This window comes from Sebastes fasciatus, chromosome 23, assembly GCF_043250625.1.
Source record: "Sebastes fasciatus isolate fSebFas1 chromosome 23, fSebFas1.pri, whole genome shotgun sequence".
Lineage (NCBI taxonomy): Eukaryota > Metazoa > Chordata > Actinopteri > Perciformes > Sebastidae > Sebastes > Sebastes fasciatus.
The window spans coordinates 10,885,044-10,904,058 of NC_133817.1; the positions used below are offsets into that span (position 1 = coordinate 10,885,044).

The window sequence follows — 19,015 nt, forward strand, 5'->3', positions numbered from 1 at the left end:
CATCATCAGACCTTCGTTGATTGGGTTAAGGAGTGAGGAGTGAGATTAGTTCAGTTTAGGGTAAGAATATCAGGGTAAAACAACCAGAGGCAGAGTAGGACGGGTCATGCCTTCTCCATGGTAGCAAATAAAATCCCGACAATGTGCAGTGACGTCATTTTCAGGGTTAGAAATTAGCACCAGCCACTAACCAGATGCTAGATTTGGTTCACTCACCAACCAAAAAAACAATGGTAATCCATAGAGTGGCTGGTAGATTTGTAATCTCTCGCCACAGTGGCAGGTGGACTAAAAGGTTAATTTCCAACACTCGTCATTTTGCATAATAATTAACCATGTGCTTCTGTTCGGGATAACGGGCTGTCGGGACATTTTTCGAGCTGCCACGGGAGCAGAGAAGAGGAGCTGCCACATGAGCTGGCTTGTAGCAAGCAGGGAGCGAACGGGCCAAAAAAGCGTTTTTTCAAAGGCAGCAGGGCTGGAAATAGGACAGTGGTGTGAAGTGTTGCGGTGCGGCACATCAACGAGAGTGATGGGTGTACATAGAACATACTGTACATGTGTATTGCAAGCCCGGCAGCCCACCGGGTCTAAGCATCGGGGGAGTTATGTATTTTTTAAACTAAAATGTGTTATACAAGTAGCAAACTCTTTTAAGGAATAACCCAGTAGGTAGATTGTTTGCTTAATGTTAGCGAGTGTTGGTGTGCGGTCGAGAGAGATAGAGAGAGAGAGTGTGTGTGTGTGACTGACGGTGAGTATGAAGTTATCAGTAATGTTGTAATGTAGCAGTGCAGTGTTTGTACAGTTCAAACTGTCGGTGAATAAATGCTACAACTCCTCAAGACACAAGCCAAGTTCCCGTGTCTTGATTGCCACCTGCTGATTAAAGTGAAGTCGGTTAGCCCCGAAGGTAGCAACAACAGCGGCTCAGGCTCGCTTAAGGTGGGCTGACCTTTAAGGTGGACCAGCGCTGTTCCCATTTTAGTGACAAGCCGCTCCTCCGAGTTTTGCCTCAATTGCATCCACGTTTCCTCGCGTTCTTCCCACCGGGGATGCAATTTAAGAGACTTGGGATGCAGCCAATAGTTGCAGCTGTTATCTCCTTGGTTGCACTTTGAAAGGTCAGAGGCAACTAAGGTCAAAGTTGATATAATTTGAACTTTGAGTGCAGCGCCACATCGAGGGTAGCACTTCCTCCTAGTCGGGCAGCATCGCTCTCCCCATAGGAAAACAAAGGCACAGCCAGCAGAGCAATATTAACGCTGATCTTGTGTGGGCGGCTTTAGAGTGTATATTGAGTTTACATGGTAGTTTATATGAGTCTGAGAGCTTTAGCACTTGAAGCACTTGTGCTACAGAGTAGAGGATGACTGATGATGAAGAAGCATCTACTTAACTCCATCATAATAAAACACCACTAAAACCATCATTGGACTCACTGTTGGTGGCGGCCGCCTCGGGCCTGTTGAGTGAGCTGATGATGACGAAGCCGAAGCCTTCGCTCTCCTTTCGGTTGATGATGACGTCACTGGGTTGCGTGTTGGGGATCGACGTGGCGTTGCCCATGGCGGCGATGGGTGCCTGGGTGGTGCTGGTGCTGTTGCCGTATGTGAAGTCACTGCGGGGGGAGCTGTGTTGCGTGGAGACAGAGCCTGGGCTACGGCCGTTCTCTGGACAGGACTCACCTGCAGGGGGAGGTAGAGAGCTGAGCGCGCATATACATAAAGACAGTAGTAGAAGAAGTAATAAGAAATACATTTACATTTGCAGCATTCCTTTAAGTAAATGGGGAGGACACAAAGAAAATATCTATAACAAAAAGATGAAGTTCAGTCTCTAGATTGTAAAGATGGAGCTGGCTTTAACAACTTTATATACAGTTAGCTATAGTCCAGTGGTTCCCAACCTGGGGGGGTCGGGACTCCTCCAATGGGTTTACGTTCTGCTGCACAAATCTGTTTTTATCTTTTTGACTTTTCTTTTAATATTGTATAATTTGACCTCTTCTACAGTTATTTAAATGGAACCACTGCTTTAAAGGGACAGTGTATAGGATTTGGCGGCATCTAGTGGTGTGGTTGCAGATTGCAACCAACTGAGAACCCCTCCACTCACTCCTTGCTTTCCGGTAACGTGAGCTGCTGGGCTGCTTTTTTCTCCTCCCCCCTAAAACTGGATGAACTGGAGCTGAATCTCATCCTTGTGAAGAACCAAGAAGCAAACACGAGACAGAAACACAAAACATAAAGCTACAGTACTGTCACAATGTGGTAAAACGCATCATTAAAATGCAGCGTCGTGTCAATCCAGCCAGAGCGATGTATGCATTCTGCCGTAGTGAACGATCAAACCCTGTGTTGTTGTTTTGATATCTCACCGAGAAGCAGCGCTGTGGTTATCTGCAGTTTAACACCTACTTCAGCACACTGATTTGAAGCTACAGCGGGATTTGTCATCGTAAAACTATACATACCCACATGTAGTATTTCCTTACACCAACAAGTGCACAAATAGTTATTTTACAACGCGAAAAATAGTCCAAAAAGAGAATGAATTGTGTAAAATGTGGGGGATTGGGTGCAGCTAGAAGTACGGGCTCAGAGCAGTCTGACACCTTGCAAAGTGCCAGTGGGAGTCAGACAATTAGGATGGAAGTAAGGGCTGCAGAAGAGGCCAAGCATGAGTCAGACAGTAGCCTTTGGTGAGAAGAAATTGACAGAGAGGGCGGAATAGAGTGGGAAGAAGTGGATTGGTGAGAAGAGTGTGTGCCTGTGTGTGTGGGGAGGCAGTAATAATGAGGAGAGGGGAGGCCGGAGTTCACAGGAGGAAGTGCCACCCCAGTCTCCGGGCTGAAATGCAACTTGAATGAGGACCAGGGAGCAGCGGTGTGTGTAAGAACAAGAGTGGGCTAATCTGTTTTTTGGGGAGGCTTCAGTGTAATTACTCAGAGAGATTAGTGCTTCAGTTTTTCGACCGATTAAAGGCTGTTTCCTGAATCGTTACAGGACAAGAACGGTAGAAAAGGAGAGCAGAGAGAGAGAAAGAAGGATAATGAGGAATTCAATGAAATAGAGGATGGAGATGTGAGTCTGTCTGAGATCTATTTACTTTACAAACCAGTGTCCTAAAACAGCATATTCCCTTTGGAGGTATACACATGTATACAGCACATTCAGAATATGCGTCTCAATTTGGGTTTTTACGGCAGTTTGCGACATACGGCCTCTTGCCTGTTTACGGCCAGTTCTGGTTCATGTTTGCTCACCTGCTGGCTGCACCCTCCTCCTGATGACTAGATTGACCTGGCCGTTGCGTGCCGCCCCGTGCATCAAGTCAATGACGTATCTGTGCGGCTTCCCCACCACGGGGATCCCATCCACAAACAGCAGCTCATCACCGGGCCGCAAGCGTCCATCTACATCTGCTGGACTCTTCTCGATGATCGCCCCGATCAAGATCTGTTATTACATGCAGACTGTTACATATGCAGGAAGTAGAGGACGCTGGACTACGAGAGTCTGTGAGTGTCACATGCAGTGGGTGTTAAGGTGGTTGTTATACTGATAAATAACTTAGAGTTACATGATTGAAATATTGTTTTGTTACGTTAACAGACAAAAGACACCAAAGCAGCCAGAGCAAGCACTCTCTCAGGGGTCAAAGGTCAGGGGTTAGGTGTACACAGTGTGTGTGTAGTGGGTTAGAGAGGAGAAAAATGACAGGGTTCCACGCCCATCGCCATACGAGCCTTCTCACACGTCTCCGGACTCACAGGCTGCCCGGCCTCGTCCCCGCCCAGCACCCGGAAACCAAAGCCGGACTTCTGTCTGCGCAGGTGCACCTCCATGTCCTGGTACTCCGTCCCTGAGGCAACACAGACACCATTATAAATATATTGTTTTCAGGCTGTGAGCAGTTTGTTTTTTAACAGTGTCCCTGCAGAGATTTTTTACCTGAGGAGTCCACAGGAAAAACTGTCCTTGGTTGGCCAGGTTCTAGGGAAAAAAAAGCACCCATAAACAACAATAAATGCACAAATATTGTACATACAAATGCACACATAGACAGGCAGCACACCAGCAAACACATTCTCCAATAAAGGCTGGAACAAGGCAGAAAAGATCCTGCCTCAGCATTAATGTCACCACCGAATTTCAGCATCATCCATAAACGTCAGGAAGTGCTTACAGCGTGTAATATACCCATCTCTTATTTACAGGCTGAGGTGGGATTCGAGCACTGATCTGCAATCAGGGGCTTCGCACAACACCATGATCTGCAAAATGAACTCAACCGCAGACTGAAGTGGCTGCGAATGAAAAATTGATTCCAATTGTAAGTGTTTTAATCACACTGAGCGCTCTGCTGGGACTCAGCGGGAAGACGGGAGGAAGAAAACCATGACTACAGACGAGAGGAGTGACACAGCTGTTTTCACCACATACAGCGCTTCTGATGGAGATTAGAGAGGAACAATGCTAATGTTTTAAACCATGCATTTTTTTTGCAGTCAGGAATCACACCAAAGTGACTTTCAGATGAATCTTTTTTTAAATGCAAAAAATTACATTGACAAACTAATCACACCTCGTGGTCCATTTAATAGAAGCTGAGCTTTCGATCATATCTCATGAGGTTAATCACCAGATGTAGTTCGCTCAAGTGTCAAGATTTTTAGATTTTCAATTTTTTTTTCAGAGCACTTTAAGGATGTCTCATCCATGTTAGATTAAAAAAATCCCGACCCCTGACCTTTACTAAAAGACTGATCAATGTATCCACGGCTGAAGAGGAAGGAGAGACGATGAGAGGTACAGAAAGACAAAGAGGTTTGACAAAGAGACCTTCTGACAGCCACGTCCACTTGACTTACAGAAGAATGAACACCAGTCCTGTCTGTGAAAACTTTTACTATTTCATGTCAACCACCACAACCTCAAAGAAAAACAAAAGGAACCTCCAAGAAAGTGCCACTCATGCTTACACACCACACACGCGAAACCAGACTACATTCATCTTTTAAATCATATTTCTGAACTGCACCAGACATACAGTATATACAGAGGGCCGTAGCGACCACAGGGGACACTGAGGTCATGTCCTCAGTATTCTTTTTGTCTCTGTGTTAATGAGGTTTTATGAAACTGGGGATTTTCCATTATTAATTAAATTAAAAGCTCACATATGGTGGGTATTTAATAAGATAATTCCAGTACTTTTAGACTTTGAGAATTACTGAACAGGCCTACCGGGTACAGGCTCAAGGTCCCAAAGTGTCAGGGACCCCCCTCCCCCTAGCCTTCAGCTGCAAAATCATCAATCAAAGAGATATGTATCAACCAGGAAGAGATTCAAAATGAGCACAAAGAAACATAAAACGACTACAAAGAGAAAAATAGAGACTAAAACAACTACAAAGAGACGCAGAACAGCTGCAGAGACACAAAGAGACTCACAACGACTATGAAAAGGGACAAAACAACCACAAAGAGACACAAAACAACTACAAAGACACACAAAACCACAGAGAGATGCATAATGACCACAAAGAGACACTAAGCAACTACAAAGAGACATTAAATGACAACGAAGAGACACAAAGCAACTACAGAGAGACACAAAACTGCAAAAAGGGGCAAAGCAACCACAAAGAGACACAAAACCACAGAGAGATGCATAACGACTACAGAGAGACACAAAGCAACTTCAAAGAGACATAAAATGACCACAAAAAGACACACAGCAGAGAGATGCACAAAGACTAAAAAGAGACACAAAACAACAACGAAAAAGCTGAACAACTACGGTATAAAGTCTGTGTGTCTTGCTCCTGTAGGAGAGGTGGTGGGGCCCGTTGTCTCATAATCTGCCCATGACGATGAGGCCATATCCTCAAGTATTTTTCTGTGAATTTGTGGGTTTTGGCAACCTGATCGGAGGTTATATTACACATAAAAACGTACACAGAGTTGGAATTAATATTAGTAGACTCAGTATATTTCAATTGGACTGCTTTTAGGCCAACACATAAGAGATTCGCAAGAATGAAAAAGTTAATTTAGACCTTCTTGTTGGGAAATACAATTTAGAGACGGTTTAATTAATTAAATTAACTTAAATAAAGAATGAAAAATTGAAATAATTAAAAATTTTAAAGACCTACATTTTTAAACTCTCTAAGGGCGGTGAGTTGTGATGATTTCGACTCAGTATTTCTAAAATCCTCACTCCAGCCCTGCATATACATACTGTACACCCATAAAAAAGCATATATACTAGTTTCTACTACCTAAAATTCCCACAGGCCATTAGAGTTTTTATGATGCATCCTGATGATATCGAGACAAGAAAAAATAGTTTCTCCACATTTAACAAGTCAGAGGATGGTAATAATGCAGGCACCGAAGCATTATGCCCTAAAAAAATCAGCTGCTGCGCGGAGTGTTTATTCATAAACACATCTCCGTTTACGATGTGAGCTGGCAGGATGTCAACGTCTGGATGTAAAGATCCTTTAAGTCAGTAAAAAGACTGAGCTGATAGCAGGTTTCTGTTTGTGTGTGTGTTGGCTTTGTGTGGGCATTTAATGAGAGAAGATCAAATGAGATAATGTGAGGAATTAGTAGCTGCAGATGCTAATAGAGGAATATATCTGATGATAGTGTAAGGATGAGGTATTCAGTTTGATTGAAAGAGGTCGGCTCATTTGAACAAACTTCAAAAGTGAACAACAACAAAGAATCTGTGACTCAATTTGTGTGTGTTTGAGAGAGAAAGAGAAATGAATCTTCACTACTCCACCTTCCAATTAGGAGTCCGTCTTTCTTCAGCGCTAGAGAGGGAGTGTTTGTCACAATGCTACTACACCCGCAGTATCAGCTCTGGTACTTACGCCTACTCTCATAGATAGCCCTGGACTTCTCATAAAGGTCATAGGGGTCTGGTTTAGCCAGGGCCAAGGCCTCGGAGGCTGAGTCTGGGACCGAGGCCCTGTGGAGATGGTGTGTTGGGAAGGGGGCGTTGTGGGGGATAACGGGGGCTGACAGGCTGGTCTGAGCAGGGCTGCCCTGGACCTGCTGGGACTCCCACTGCTCCAGCACCTGTAAAGCACAGCGGCATGACGGGTCAATATTTCACTACCACCTTTTCCCCACTCGTGACAGTCGATTTTTAGCTTGGTAACCATGACAACAACACTAAAAACTGACTTTAGTGACTTTTGACCGTTCGTTAAACCCCACCGCTCTTAGTTACTGTTACTACTCCTGTCAAGACTTTAGTTCTCGCACAGCTCACATGCAGTTTACGATGATAATTGTTGCAGATTTTATCACTCAAAATTTGCAGTATTTTTTGAAACTGTGTGTCTTTGATTATAGACACAGGTAGACAAATGCAGGTTTCTCATTTTCAGCCGACGATAGTGGATTTTGGTGGCTGAAATGACGACTCTTCCTAGTTGATTTGATCAGCTGCAGCCAGCTTCATAAGCTTATGCCATCGCTAATATTAGAATTTTCATGTTTCCAGTGTATTATTTTTAAAATGAAAAGCCTGTAAAAGGACCTTAAATATGCACATACAGGATAACCTGCTAAATAATTGAGGCTAAAGCTCTCAAGGCATAAAGTCACCAACTTGCCATCAGCTGATGGTCCATAGGAGATGGAAATAAAAAGGCAGCATTGTATAGAGCTACTATTATAGTACAGTATTATTTATAAAAATGTAACTATTCATTTTAACATAATCCTTGGATGGTTTGGATGCATCTGCATAATAAAAAAAACTTACTCGGACAAGCAGCACAGTGTATTATAGTATATACTGTATATATAGTATTATTTATGCTTTAATGTTTGTATTTTTAAAAAGTAGCTACGCTTCATTTTTACTTGAAAAAGGGATTTGAGGATGAGTAAATGAACGGCCCACCGGCTATCGTCTGACGATGAAGTTGTAATTCCACGCTTCAAAAGCCCGGCGCTCTTCCTGGGGGCTTGCTTGCTCCCAGAGGCTCATCAGTTGTCAGACCGATAGCCGTTGGGTTCTGTGATTTACGAGATATTGCCGCTAACGTTACTCCAATCTATGAAATCATCTTAAAATAATAAACGCATTTAATACATTTAATAAATTCCTTTTATCTTTGCTCTTGCGTTTTTTAGTTTTGAACATAAAAAAAGACGCAAGCATCCAAACTTTGACTGATGTGTATCACTCTATCGCCCTCTTCACGTTGTTTCTGAATGCGGAGAAATCCAAAGCTTGACAGGTCTGCTGTTCCTAGTTACGGTTGCTAAGCTATGATTGGACAATCACCGTTCTGGGGAGGGGTTTAGCGAACGACCAATTCATGCTAGACAGACGGGAAGCCAGACAGTTAGTGAGGTTAGTAGTTGAAACAAGCAAAGGCCACTATGACTTTTTAAATCTCAGCGTATATCAAGGATGTGTGTATGGAGAGGAAAACATAAAGAAGGATGTGACAAACAGATAAACATGGCCTTATTTTGAAGGGGAGTTTGAGGATGACAGCACTTTCAAATGATCCTATTGGTCAGTGCATTGGCTACTCTGTTTTTATAAGGTATATTAATGCCAATTTACATAAGTTTCATCCAAAAACACATTTGGAAATGTGCTGTCTGGAAGCGTTTGAGGTGACGCTGACGGTTTTGACAACACCAGTCAGTCAGAGTGTCAGCCTTGATGTGTCAGATAAGTCAGGCCGCTCCAGTCACAGCACGACACTAAGCAGATCGCCAAGATGACACGTTTGACATGTCAGAAAGAGTGAGAGACGGATCCGGAGGGAGAGACGAGCCTTTTGAAACTGAGGCGGCGAGACCGGCTGCATATGGCACGCTTTAATATTGAGAATCGCGGGGCATCTGGTTTAAGATGTACCGAGAATAAATATCAGCTTCATAAAAAGCTCCGGGACGGAATCAAAAGTGTTTCCACTCTTTTGGCGGTTTCATTCGTGACTGCTATTGATGTGAAGCACGTCTGCACAGGGCAGGCTGGGACCTTGTTAAGGCTGGGATTACGCTGCCGCATCCTGATCTCTCTTTTCTCTCTCTGTCTGTTTGATTAAGACTGTTGAAGCACTCTGGCTGGTCAGGTGAATACTGCAGGCCTTTACATGACAACATTATTGAGTAAAAAAACACCTGCACATGCTCCAACATTAAGTAGCTGTTATGTACAGTATTAGCTAGATTTGACAGACAAATCTCGATAAGCTCATTTGCAAACGAAAGTCTCAGGAGCTGCAGGCTTGAGCTCAACTGTAGGTCGATATGACAATTAGGCGATTCCCCGTTCCCTTATTAGTCAAATTCTCCCATATTTCATTCTCAGAGCTGCAGAAGTCTTCTTGTAACAAATGATACCCAATTAAACTGAGGCTGAACTCTGTGTGCGCGGGGGGGCTCAGCAGCTGGGGGAGAGCCGCAGGGCGGGGCGGGGCAGCCAACAAATGAACACTTGGGGTTGGGGGGGGGTAAAGAGAGAGAGACGTGAACAGACAAGACAGAAGAGAGAGACGCTCTGCATGCCGTCTGCTGCTTTGTGACGTTCAAAGCTTTTTCCTCGGCGCTCAGAATTACAATTACTCCGAGGGAAATGGAGATTGATTAAATCGAGAGGGAGGAGAAATGATGAACAATGAGGGGAATTTCAGGTGTCTTAAAGGATACCTTCAGTATTTTTCAACCTGGATCCATGTTTTTGTGTCTAAGTGACTAATGGGGACGATACCTTTGAAGGTGTTCCAGTATTGAGGGAGAACGCTGCAGCCGGCAGCAGCTAAACAAACTGTAATGTCATCTTTTGGGGCAACCTGGTACCGTCATTTACGTCCACTAAAAGTGCTTGTGATTGTTATTATAAGTGTCTGACAACATTATGGAAAGGACTCTACAGAGAAATGAAATGCTGATTAATGATTTCCAGGTTGAAAAATACATAATAAAGTTACCCTTTAAAAGCTACACAATGGAGGTTTCCTGTATGGAGGATGGAAGCTGCCAAAATAAAAAATAGATGAATAAATAAATAAATTACTCGATAAATAAATACATAAATATATCATTATTTGTAGCAAAATAATATTAAAAATAAATGTAGCCATTAAATAATTGATAAAATGTGACATAAATTGATATTTCTGTTTTAACTTCCTTCTTTATTCATTTATATCAATATATCATTTATATCAATTCCCTTAATCATTTTCTCTTGTTTAATTTGCCCTTTTATTTATTTATGTATTTATTTAAATGCATTTTTGTGGTTTTTATTTATTTATTTAATGCATAAAGAAATGTAAAAAGAAATGTGTAAAGAAAATAATACAGAAATAAAAAAAGTTTGGGGAAATAAATAAGGGGTGAAACGCAAAGGGAAAGTTATGCAGAAATAAATACATATATACATACATTTAAAAATAAATATAAAATAACTAAGAATTAAATGCAAAAATAAATAAATACATTAAAATATAATATAAATAAATACATAAATAAAGAAAAAGGGAAAATGAAACAGAAGAGTAAATAAATAAGTGAATTAATAGAAAGATAAATTAAATAAAGAAACAAATTAAAACAGAAATATCAATTTATGTCACATTTTTTCAATTCATTAATGGCTACATTTATTTTTAATATAATTTTTGCTATATTCAATGACATATTTATTTATCTATTTATTGAGTCATTTATTTTTGATTTTGGCAGTTTCCGTCCTCCATATTCCTGCGGTTGTCATTTGTGATCTGGAATGAGGACAACATGAGCTGGGGTCAGGAGCTGGTCAGAGCAGCGCTGGGAGGACGTCCAGGCATGAAATGGATTACACACATAGTCGCATAAAGGGAAACAAAACAAAGATGGGCAGAAAACACTCGTGTGCAGGCATGTGAGTGTGACAAATACACATGTAGACAAAGTGAATGTGATCTAAAAGGATGCTTGGTGGGTAGAGTTTTTAGCGTGCCCAGGGACTGCAGATGATACTATAGTGGAGTATTTATGGTGGCGGCGGCAGCAAAAGATACCACATGAGGGCTTAATGTGACAAAAGGAAATAAAGGTGAAAGATAAATGACCAGGGATCAAGCGTAGGGGAGTATGGAAGTGCAAAAAAAGCTTTTAAAAAATCGGAAATATTGCAAAAACTGTTATAAAAAGAAGATAAAAGAGGGATGAAAGCATCTGGGCCATGCCAAAGCAGTTAGAACAGAGGCTTAGCAGCACTATCGCTGCAGCATAATTCAAACGCCCTCAGTGTGGATAACCCCGATGACACTATTCAGGCTATGAATTCTCTGACTTGCAGGATCAAGAGACAAGTGATGTTATGAGCAGGCCACTTGACCTTTTCTTGTCCTGTGACGATAAAGAAGGGCCAGCTGTTGTAAAAAGCCACGGACACATAGTGAATCATCAGTAGAGTTAGTACGGCGAGGGAAGTCATTTCTAAAAGATTCTGATTAGCACATACAGTATGCACACCGCAGCCATTGGTGCGAACGTGAACATCGACTGTATATTAATGATTAAAAAAAGCAGAAATGGGGACAGTCCGAGGCTGGTGCATGTTACCTGCTTAGGGGTCTTCCAGGGTGAATAGTGACCTGCAATGTTGAGAGAACAAAAAGATGCTTTAGACTGAAAAAGATGGTAGAAACAGATGATGAGATGTGTGGTTTAATTTCAGCTGTGAGAGCCAATTCCAGGGGGTTTATGAGGATAATAAAATGAAGATTAATAAAAAAAAACAACCAATAGAATTACGGATAAACCGAATGAAAATAAGAATGCGACATGAAAAAAGTGTTTGTGAATGGTAGAAAAGACTCACACAGGATAAAAGCACAAAGCAGGAGATGGTGAATAAATATTGATGAGGCACCAACTCATTGTGAAGGCAGAGAGACTGTAGAGAAGACGGAGCTGAGGAGAATGCTCCAACACAGTATGAGATGTCCTGATATTGAACTGATGGATTTGATTTAACATGACAGACAGTGATCAACAGGTGGAGTAAATGATATGAACTAAAGGTAGCGATGAACTCATCTTTTTCAGAAGTGGTTATAGGTTTTTTGTTCTGTTTTGGGATTAAAGGTGATCTATCATTTCCTGCATTGAGAATTTTTTTTTTTTTATCAATAAAGGAAAAAAAAGCATGAAAATTAGTATCATGATATTATATAAAATTAGCATTAACTGATTTTTTTGGCCACTCGGGGGCAGCAGAAACAAGCTGCAAACACTAACTGACATAGCATCACCTTTTAAAGGAGTATTCTGCTGATTTATCAATGCACTCCTGTAATATTGCCGCTCTTCTGTTTAATTTTCCCTTTTATATAATTAATTTTAAAATGTATTTATTTATTTTTGCATTTGTTATTTGTGTATTTATTGCATTAAGAAATGTGTAAAGAAATGTATAAAGAAAAGAATACAGAAATAAATAAGTTTGGGGAAATAAATAAGGGGTGAAATGCAAAGGGAAAATAGTGAATAAATAAATAAATAAATGAATAAATAAATGAATAAATAAATGCAAAAAAATAAATAAATACATTTAAAGGGAATTTATAAGGGAATTAATACAAAGATAATTCTCCCAAACACCCGTAACAGACTTTCCGTGGATTCATCAGAGCGTTTTCGCTGATAACACTATTGAGAACGCTGGAACTGAACCAAAACAGTAAAAAAAAGTAGTTAAAACAACCTAATGTGATCCATTCTTAATATAAAAATATCTATAGCTGCTTTAAAAACTATTCATTGTTTCTGTTTTGCAAACTTCCAAATATTTCAGCTAAAGTTCCGTCATATATCAGCTCCCATAAGGACTTGGTTTACTGTTCTCATTGTTACAGAGGGATTTGTGGATCTACCATAGATCTGTCGGGGGCCTCAGCAGTGACAATGAAAAGGCGGTGGGATTTGAGAATGCTTTCCTTTAAGTAGGTTCAGGATGACTGTCTGTACTGCACAATAAAGTGGTTTCAGTTTGTAATACAGTGCAGCTGGTAAAGGGCACACGTTCTCCTTTGACTTTCCCATTCATCTTGCTTTGACCTTTAAAAAGGTACGCCACATTTCCGCTGTTTACAACATTGTTCGAGCACAACACCCAGAAATCTATCTCGGATGATGAAAGCAAACAATCGGTAACAGCAGCAGCTGACATCAGTACGTGATACACACACAGAGTAATGAAACATATGCTCCAGCACTGCTTCTTTAGTCAAATCCACAGGAGGTGCACACTCCATCTTCCTGATTCAATTCCTCTCCTTCCTGTCTTTCAAGTGCTGCCACGCTCTCCCTCGCAGGACACTACAAGCATATGCAAATTATTATGGGTGACTGCTCGAATTATGCGCCAGCCTTCCCAGCGTTTGGCCTGGCGAGACTCCAATCACTCACTATAAACATTCGTCTCGCCGAGCCGCCAGTGGAATGGTGACAACATGGAAATTAACAAAAGCGACACAAAGAAATTCAGCAATGTTTTTTTTTTTTTTCAGACTGTCAGCTGAAAAAAAGTCAAAATAAGCTTTAAAATAAGATTTATACAACAGCTTATCCAAAACTCAAAGAACATTTTTGAAAAGTATGACAACAGCAAGGGACAGTGTCAGTTGCGAAGGACACAGCGAGCAACAGAGCAGCCCTCGGAGTGGGTGACACAACCTGAGCTGAGCTGGACGGACAAGAAAGGAGGGGCACTACCAGGCATCACTGACCGAGGTGATCCTCGGGGTAGAGTCACTGTTAAGTCAGGCGTACCAGACATTTAGTTGGACGTGGGTGTCAGAGTGCCCCATGGCGAAAAGTTGAGACTGAAAGAGAGACTGAGGGAGGAAAGAGAGAGGAGCTGTCCGTGGTGCTGAAAGCCCTTAGACTGAATGCTAACCAGACTTGTCAGCTGGGGCTGCAGAAAAGCTACTGTACATGAACCCTGAGGTGTCAAACTTGCACTTAGCTTCGAAGCTAACCGGTGTCACGTCCTTCTGTAAGTGTGATACATGCAAGACCAGGAGGGCAGAATGTCTCGCTTGTTCAAGCCCCACACCGAGAGGTAAAAAAAAGGTCCCTATATTCATAGGCACCTCAGCCCTGGGAGATAACGATGAATGTGATTGGTTGAGGTCGTGCCCTGTTTTCAATTTCTGCCCCAATTAAAGAGTTCTGAACTGGGAAGTGTTTCCAGAGAGCCTTTCTGCTCCAGTGGTGCCGAAAAAACAAAATAGCCAAAACGTGCACACTAGTGGCGGCTGGGAACTTAAAACATTGGGGAGGACAACCGGAAAACCAGTAGTTATTTCTCTTATTTTTGCATTATGTAGGGGCTCGGTGCTGCTTGATCCCTTTTGCCTCTTAAAAATAGAGGATGATCAACCTCTTCTGCCTCTATGGACCATCCAACAATTTCACACACATACAGGGACATTTGTTCACCCATAGAAAAAACACAGATCTCCTTAATTTCAATGAGAGCCTAATACCAGCCCTTCAATTATTCAAATGAGACTATGATAACACTAGAATTGATGGCAGTGAGTCTTTCAGCCCCTTTATGAATCTCCATTTCATGAGGGAGGCTGACAGTCTTCACATAACATCCACAGCAAGCAGAAAACCGATTCTGTCCGCTTCTATTCAAATGCCCGTTCCATGTTCGCCTGATGTTCTCGAGAACCAGTCTCATCGCAGCCGTGTGCAAAATTAAATTATTTGCAAGGTTGAATATGCATGATATTAATGCTCAAACAACAGCACAATTTATTCAACCACGCTCATGCAATCACTGGGTAATCACTCCATCACATTAAAAAGGAGCGCTTGATTTGTTTAAGAGGTAACCGAGGTTAGTGATTCCACTCCTCCCACACACACAGGGAGGAGAAGCTAACTTTTGCTTCTGTGATCTAATTTTGATAGAGTGGTGCAGGGATGACTTATTCTTTTAGGCCAAACAGGAAGTTATCATCGCCCTGGTTCCCTCCACAAAAAGCCAATGGGATTTTTTTCACTGGGTTTTGGATTATTGCAGAAAATAAGCTCTGTGGCAAACAAACGTTTATGATACAAGTTTTGTTCAGCAAGATAATCTTCACGAATGAACACCACTTTTATGATTTTTGAAGCGTGAATGCAATCGCCACAAGTAAAAAGCTCCAAACTTACGCTAAATTCTGGCGAGGAAAAACTGTTACAGACATTTTCAAAGGGGTCCCTTGACCTCTGACCTCAAGATATGTGAATGAAAATGGGTTCTATGGGTACCCACGAGTCTCCCCTTTACAGACATGCCCACTTTATGATAGTCACATGCAGTTTGGGGCAAGTCATAGTCAAGTCAGCACACTGACACACTGACAGCTGTTGTTGCCTGTTGGGCTGCAGTTTGTCATGTTATGATTTGAGCATATTTCTTATGCTAAATGCAGTACCTGTGAGGGTTTCTGGACAATATTTGTCATTGTTTTGTGTTGTTAATTGATTTCCAATAATAAATATATACATACATTTGCATAAAGCAGCATATTTACCCACTCCCATGTTGATAAGAGTATTACATACTTGATAAATCTCCCTTTTAAGATCAATTTTGAACAGATACAAATTAGCGATTAATCACGATTAATCATGTACAATCATGGGATTAATCAAAATTAAATATTTTAATCGATTGACAGTTCTACACAAAACATTTATTTCTCTTACGTTTGTGTTAAGCACAGAACTTATTTCAAGTATCTAACTAAAAACCCAATCAAAAAACCTTCCAGACGAGGGAACCGTAAGTGCTAATATGCTAACTCATTTCTGGGTTTTAGGACTCATTCCTGCTGCACTCTATAAGGCTGAACGCCATGTTGTTTAACCCTTTCTATCTCTGCTATGATCTAATCTCAGCATCTCGTCCATCATGCACCAGGTCCTTCGCTGTCTTCCCGAGGCCGACCGGCCAGGATATCGATCCCTGGCGGGCAGTCCCTCTGGGTTTGGGGGGGGGGACAGAGCTGTAAGTGTGAACACGGCCGACAGACTACTGGCAGAGAGCCGAAATCATCACTCTCCTCCCTCTCTCTTTCTCTTTCTCTCTTTTGTTTCCAACTATTCTATCTTGCACACACACATCCAATGAATCACTGTCTAGTTACACACCGATTCCCTGGGAGGCTGAAGGAGGCTCAGTGAATCAAACCCTCCTCCTTTTCTTTCTCTACAAAGCAGACCTTCACCCGAGGTCTGCATGGCGCTTAGAAAGGCCTCTGGTCATCCGTGTACGCACGACCGATCTCAGGTGAAAGGTCAAACCGGGCGGCTGATTCATAATGTGCAAAATTTACCCATGATACTACTAGTGTGCGGGGGCGTGTGTGCAGAAAGCTGCCTTGGGATGTGTGTGCGAATAAGACGAGGAGAAGAGTAGTGTGTGCCCGGCCGGCGTGTAGGTGTGTGTACAACCTGTGTGAATCAAACCATGTGGCTCGGCGTTTTTTTTGTGAGTGCGTGGGCGGCGGGCTGCGGCGAGGGAGAATGCGGCCTGTTAGAGGAAAGCTAAATGGGCGAGCGTACATGTGAACGAGCTGAAAGTCTTCAGCAGCTAATTACAGCCCTGCGTCTCTGCTGGTGTGGCAACGAGGACACAGCCTGTTAATGGTCTAGATAGCCACTAATGAGGCTGTCTGCCGTGCACACAAATACACACATGCACATATGCTGGCACACACACACACACACACACACAGGCGTAATAATCACTGGTGATGAGAGACAGAGTGCCCAAAAAACGACTCAGGAGTCAAACTCAAATTTAAGGGATGGCTAAATATCATAACTACATTACGAGCGGGGGGGTCTCAAGGTGATGGGGCTTAATTGACTGGATGATCACAAATGTTTGGACGGTGAACTGGCGGTCAGCTTGGCACTAATGTCTCGCTTTTAATGGCGAGTTCTTGGGGGAGTCGTGACACATGAACTAGAATGACGGTATGGTAATGGTATAGATGTCTGATGGAGCTTAGCGTAGCAAAAAGACTGGAAACAGGGGAGAACAGCTAGCCTAGTTCTGTCCGAAGGTTACAAAATCTGCCTACAAGCACCTCTAAAGCTCACTAATTAACACGTTATATAAAAATCAGGTGTACAAACAACGTGGTTTCACTGGGGGGGTATGTGCCGGACTACTTCTTGGCTGGACTAAGTCTTTCTTGGCAGCCATACAGTGACACCAAGACTCTCTTCGGTACATTGTAAAAACTATATTGGTAGCTTGGTGTAATTTAATCTCCATAAACGGATTCTCCATTCATATGTAGAATCTGTAGGCAACGGTTTTTGGTATTGGAAGCTTTATGGTTGAAATTTGTAGTCTGAGTAGTATTGACCGATCACGTTTGAGCAGGCTTTGGTTGAATGAAGGTAAACAGTCCGTGTTGAGAGCAAAAGAGGCGGAATACAATCTGGGAACCCACCGACAATCGTCTGTCGATGATTTAGCTTTTTATTGTTTTAAAACTAGCTTGTAAACTGGCTACTTAGATCTGGACTCCAATCTCGCATCTCAAGTTGCTAATCGGAGTGTAAACCAATGAGCAGCGCACAGAAGAGGAAGTCTTGGCCTGGATATCCGCTGGCTACACCAAATATTACGGAGCAAAAAAGTAACATACAAGGTTGATCTTCTGAGCTGTCGCACCACGGATAAAGGCAACCCTGACAAAGGCAGCGCAGATCAGATCCACTCCTTCCGTTCTTACCTTTCACAATAAAAGCCCATGTCATATAATATTTACAGGCGAGTATTTCACATTTTTTTTGTTGTAAATTTGTCACGCCCCCGGTCTGTAAAGGCCTTTAAAACTATATATTAAGTTTGTAGTCAAAGTTAACTGATGTCATTAGACGAGTGCTGAAATAATCCATTAGTTGACTGATTCACAAGTTTGATATTATTGTGAATGGGACCTGTACTTCATCACTCAAAGATTTTTCTCTTTTTCCTCCTCAAAAAATAGATGTTGAATGCTGCCTCAGCTTTCCACTCAGCCCTCAATCCTCCCTTACAACAAGCTGTAAAGCCTCGGCTCTGTTTGCACTGAATCTGCTCAGTGAAAGAGCAAATCTCATGTGATGACGGTGATAAAGAGCGTTAAAAGCAGCGTCAAGGATGTCAGAAGCTGCCACTTTTCTTCATGATTGTCTCTTTTGTTGATGATGATTATGTCCCAGAATGATTATGGTAATGATTTATTGGCGCTAAAACGCTACATGTACTCTCTGCATTACGAATAATAACCCGCTGCTGCTCTTTTTTGGCTCTTTTACTGCGTCCATGACATCAAGCTAAGCTGAACAGAGACTGTTGCACGCTGGCTCTCGCTGTTTTGAATTCTCACTCTGTACCTTCACGATTTTTCTCTGCTCCTTCCTATTTCTAAGACTTCTGAATCACTTTCCCAACTTCTCCCTCCCTCTGTGTCTTTGTTGTGCAGATAAAGAGCTGAAAAAAAGACAGGAGGTGTGTGTGTGTGAGACCGACTGAGACCTGTAATTATTGATGAAGCTCAATCTGTGAACCTTCCTTGCCTCGCCAGCCATTTGTGATCTCTGATGCTGGACATTAGGAGTGTGTCGTCATAGCAACGGCACCATAAAACAGCCCAAATAGTATTGTTGGCTTGTGGTTGTGGGAGTTATGAGGGCGTAAAATGCCGTCAATCCCTCCTCCACTTGACTAAGTGTACCAGACGTTAAGAGGTGGGAGCTCTTTCCGCAGCAGTCATTCAAAAAAAAAGAAAAGAAATCCCTTCATGCAGAAATATGCACACTCGCACACTTTTAAACTTAGTCAGCGTCAGCTGGCGGTGCTCGCTCAATCCTCCGCTTCAGATTGTGTTTTCAGTAAAAGTGATGAGCTGTGTGCTCGCCTCTGAACTGGGAAGTCTTTGGAGCGTGCGCCA

General features: G+C 42.2%; 1 protein-coding gene across 6 annotated transcripts in view; it reads right to left on the reverse strand.

The window, feature by feature from the left end:
• magi2a (membrane associated guanylate kinase, WW and PDZ domain containing 2a) overlaps positions 1-19,015 on the reverse strand; it is a 235,349-nt gene that overhangs the window by 17,820 nt on the left and 198,514 nt on the right. For 5 of the 6 annotated variants that reach the window (XM_074626443.1, XM_074626442.1, XM_074626446.1 and 2 more), the window contains exons 11-16: positions 11,616-11,647; positions 6,896-7,103; positions 3,957-3,998; positions 3,776-3,867; positions 3,269-3,461; positions 1,443-1,688 (exon numbers count right to left, since the gene is read on the reverse strand). In XM_074626443.1, coding sequence (XP_074482544.1) covers positions 1,443-1,688; positions 3,269-3,461; positions 3,776-3,867; positions 3,957-3,998; positions 6,896-7,103; positions 11,616-11,647 — 813 coding nt within the window. The remainder of the gene's footprint in view (positions 1-1,442; positions 1,689-3,268; positions 3,462-3,775; positions 3,868-3,956; positions 3,999-6,895; positions 7,104-11,615; positions 11,648-19,015) is intronic. The other variant, XM_074626444.1, reaches the window with a different exon arrangement.